We start from the raw sequence: 3,090 nt of genomic DNA, 5'->3' as shown, positions 1-3,090 counted from the left end.
TGCATGCACACAAAAGCTGATACTTTGAATAAAACTTTATTGGAAAACTTTATTGGTCTTAAATTTATTTATTTATTTCTTCAAATTTGTACCCCACCCTCCACGCCACTCTACTTGAACTTTGTTCTGCTGCTTCAGACCAACACGGCTACCCACTTGAATCTATTGGTATTTCACCAAGATATTAAGAAATCCCTTCCACAAGTGTTAAGTAAGAATTCCTTTACAAAACTTTCTATATTAGGAAAAAATATATGTAACAGAGTACAAAAACTAACAAAATACACACAAATACGACAAGATATAACTTTAATCAAACTTAATCAGCCTTACTAATGTTCATGCATGTGATGAAGCGAGCTTCGACTCGCAAAAGTTTATTCTGGAATGAACTGTGTTTGTCTCTTGAGTGCCACTGGACTCCTGTTTGATTTTGATGCAACAGACTAGCATGGCCATCTGGAATTCCCAGATCTCAAAAAAGTATCAGAAGAGCTGCATTCTAAGTTCTTTACAAATTAGATCATTGATTCATCTAATCTAGCACATCGTCTCTAGCTGGTAGCAGCTCTGCAAAGAATGAGGACTATGTTTTTCTCAACTGTGCCACTGGAGATTCCAGGAATTCAACTGGGATCATGGCAAAATTATTTTCTCTACCTAGTTCTTATAGCATCCCACCCCCCTAAAAATCTAATGTTTATGAGTATGGTTGAATAGTTTATGGAAGAAAATAACCAATGTTTCTCCCAAATACTAAACTAGAGCAAACAGTGTATGATCACTTACTACACAGCAAAATGTTTATAAACATATAAATATGTAACTCAGAAAAGAACAACTCACCGTCATGTGCTTATCTGCAGTGTCCTGATCATAATGATCCATCATATTTGGGAAAAATGTCATATTATAGGCCATTCCAGAACATCTTGGAATACTTATAGGTTCACATGTAAAGAAGCTATTCCCATGTGTCAGTTTTAAGATTAAAGTCCCAGTCAGAAGATATACAAAGATCCCCATCTTCCCAGAGATTTCTGACTTCAGCACATAACCGCAGTCTGTCCTAGGTAACATCTGTTTCACAGTGAAGGCTAACACAGTGAAAGTACGGACATCTTTTCATGCCTCAGCCATAACAACAAAGCACTAATAGCTGCAGACTGATGAGCTATTTCTCTTCATACTGGAAAGTTAAACTTCTCCCTGTTGCAAAATGGAAAGGAAAAAAATAAACAGTTACAACTGATAACCGCTGTGACCACTAAGAGGTTTTACAAGTATTACACAAAAAAGTCAAAACTCTTAAAAATAAAGTTACATCCTTCAGTGCAAAAGAACCAAGATCAGTTCTGTCGAAGGCAGCTCATTTAATATCAGTTACTTTTGTAGAGAATTCTTGTATCCAAGAACTACACATACCAGGCAAAATTCTCAGAATCATCTGCAAAAGCTTGAACAATACATACTGATTTTCCAGACAAACACAGGTAAATACCAGAATCTCTGGCATGTGATGCAGGCTTTTCCAATAGCTGCAAGGACCAACCCCAGCTAAAATCCACCATGCCTTCACATAAGGAAACAAAATGTACAGTCTGCAAGAAGTCTGTAAGCCAACTTGTTTCCATGTACTTGTCTCAGTACTGGCTCGCCACAACTTGCCCCTCCCCACAAATAACCAAGGGTGGTGGTGGTGGGGGGAATGAATGCCTACACACCAATTAAACTGTCAACAAGCAATTGGCACAAGAGCCTCCAGTTACACGCCAAGCCATAACGCCGCCCACCCCTGCCCCCCCCCCCCCCCTTCAGGTGTTCGGTATGTTTTGCGCCTGGAGCTCCCGGAGCCCCGCAGCTACGACTGCTTATCCACCCTGTACTGGAACCGGTTTTCCAATCCCAGCCTTTCTTTCGAAGGCTATGAATGAAGTTGGGGGAGGGGGGCCCTTCGAGATGCTATTAATGAATCCCCCCCCAAAAAAAAAAATCCACATCCTTTCGTTGCCTTCCGAGGATAATGCGTGGTATTGGAGGCGCTGAAGATTTTGAGAAGTCTTCCACTAGTCCCTCCCCCAGCCACTAATCTGGCCGCTCTTTTACACACACTTACTTGGAAATAAGTCCTACTGACTGAACCCACCGGGATGGCTCCCGAGTAAACACCTCCTCCGGCGGCACTCCGAGAATGGGCACAGAGGCAGCACCTCTTTTCCACCCGACTCTCCACCCATGGAGGAAGCCGGGGCCGCCGTCCCCTCACAGGACCGAGCAAGGAGCGAAGCACAGGGAGGAAACCAGCCAGGCCTGGGCCGGGCGCAGAAGACACGCCCTCCTCCTCACCTGAGTAACAGCGAAGCGATGGCTGCTTCACGCCGCGCACTTCAGGTCGTTACTCCTCACCGACGACGGCAAGTGGGTTTCCCTATCCCGGCCAAGCGGGGAAGGAGGGGCTGGGATCGCGCGATATTTCAAAGACCGGGGAGAAGGGCGAGGGGGGCGGTGCTGGTCTACTTTCCGCCCTCACGAAAGGAGAAAGAGAAGCCGCTGGAATTCCTGTCGTTTCCTTTCCCCCCTTCCCTAAAAATGGTGGAATCCAAACGGTTCCTTTCGCCTCGACTGACCAGAATGCTGCAGAAGAAAGGGAATGGATCGTACCATTTCAGATGGCAGGTGGAGGAGGAGGGGTTTCAAGGCTCCCATTCCCTCTTTAATCCCCACGAATTTACTAGTCAACTAACACACAGCAGAATGAGGATTGTATTTAAACCTAAAGCGGCAGTTTTACCTACGAGCCAAGGTGCTTCGTTGGAAGATAGGTAGGCTGAAATATGTTTAAATTTTAAAACCAATAAAAGAAATAAAGTAAACGTTGAGGGCTTTCTTTTTTAAATTCAGAAATGGCATTCCTAAATCTTCAGTCTGAAAGCCAGTTGGGAGACCTAAGTTCAAATTCTACAAATATGAAGCTCACTGGCCAGTTGCTCTCCCCTCTCTGCCTAGGCACCTTGTTGTGGAGAAAAAATGAAGGGGAAGGGTACCCCACCTTAAGCTCCTTGGAAAGAGGCTGGAATAAAAATTAAGTAA

The 3,090-nt window shown here is 44.1% G+C and overlaps 1 protein-coding gene across 1 annotated transcript in view; it reads right to left on the bottom strand.

Moving 5' to 3' along the window:
• The window catches only part of FZD6 (frizzled class receptor 6), a 34,412-nt gene extending 33,359 nt beyond the window's left edge, over positions 1–1,053 (bottom strand). The window contains exon 1 of the mRNA XM_015428364.1: positions 847–1,053. Within this exon, the coding sequence (XP_015283850.1) occupies positions 847–1,026 (180 nt within the window). The 5' untranslated portion in view covers positions 1,027–1,053. The remainder of the gene's footprint in view (positions 1–846) is intronic.
• Positions 1,054–3,090: the final 2,037 nt, after the last annotated feature.

This window comes from Gekko japonicus, unplaced genomic scaffold, assembly GCF_001447785.1.
Source record: "Gekko japonicus isolate JY-2015 unplaced genomic scaffold, Gekko_japonicus_V1.1 scaffold5167, whole genome shotgun sequence".
NCBI lineage: Eukaryota > Metazoa > Chordata > Lepidosauria > Squamata > Gekkonidae > Gekko > Gekko japonicus.
Note: the sequence above shows the minus strand (reverse complement) of the source record. Positions and strands in the feature narration are given on the sequence as shown.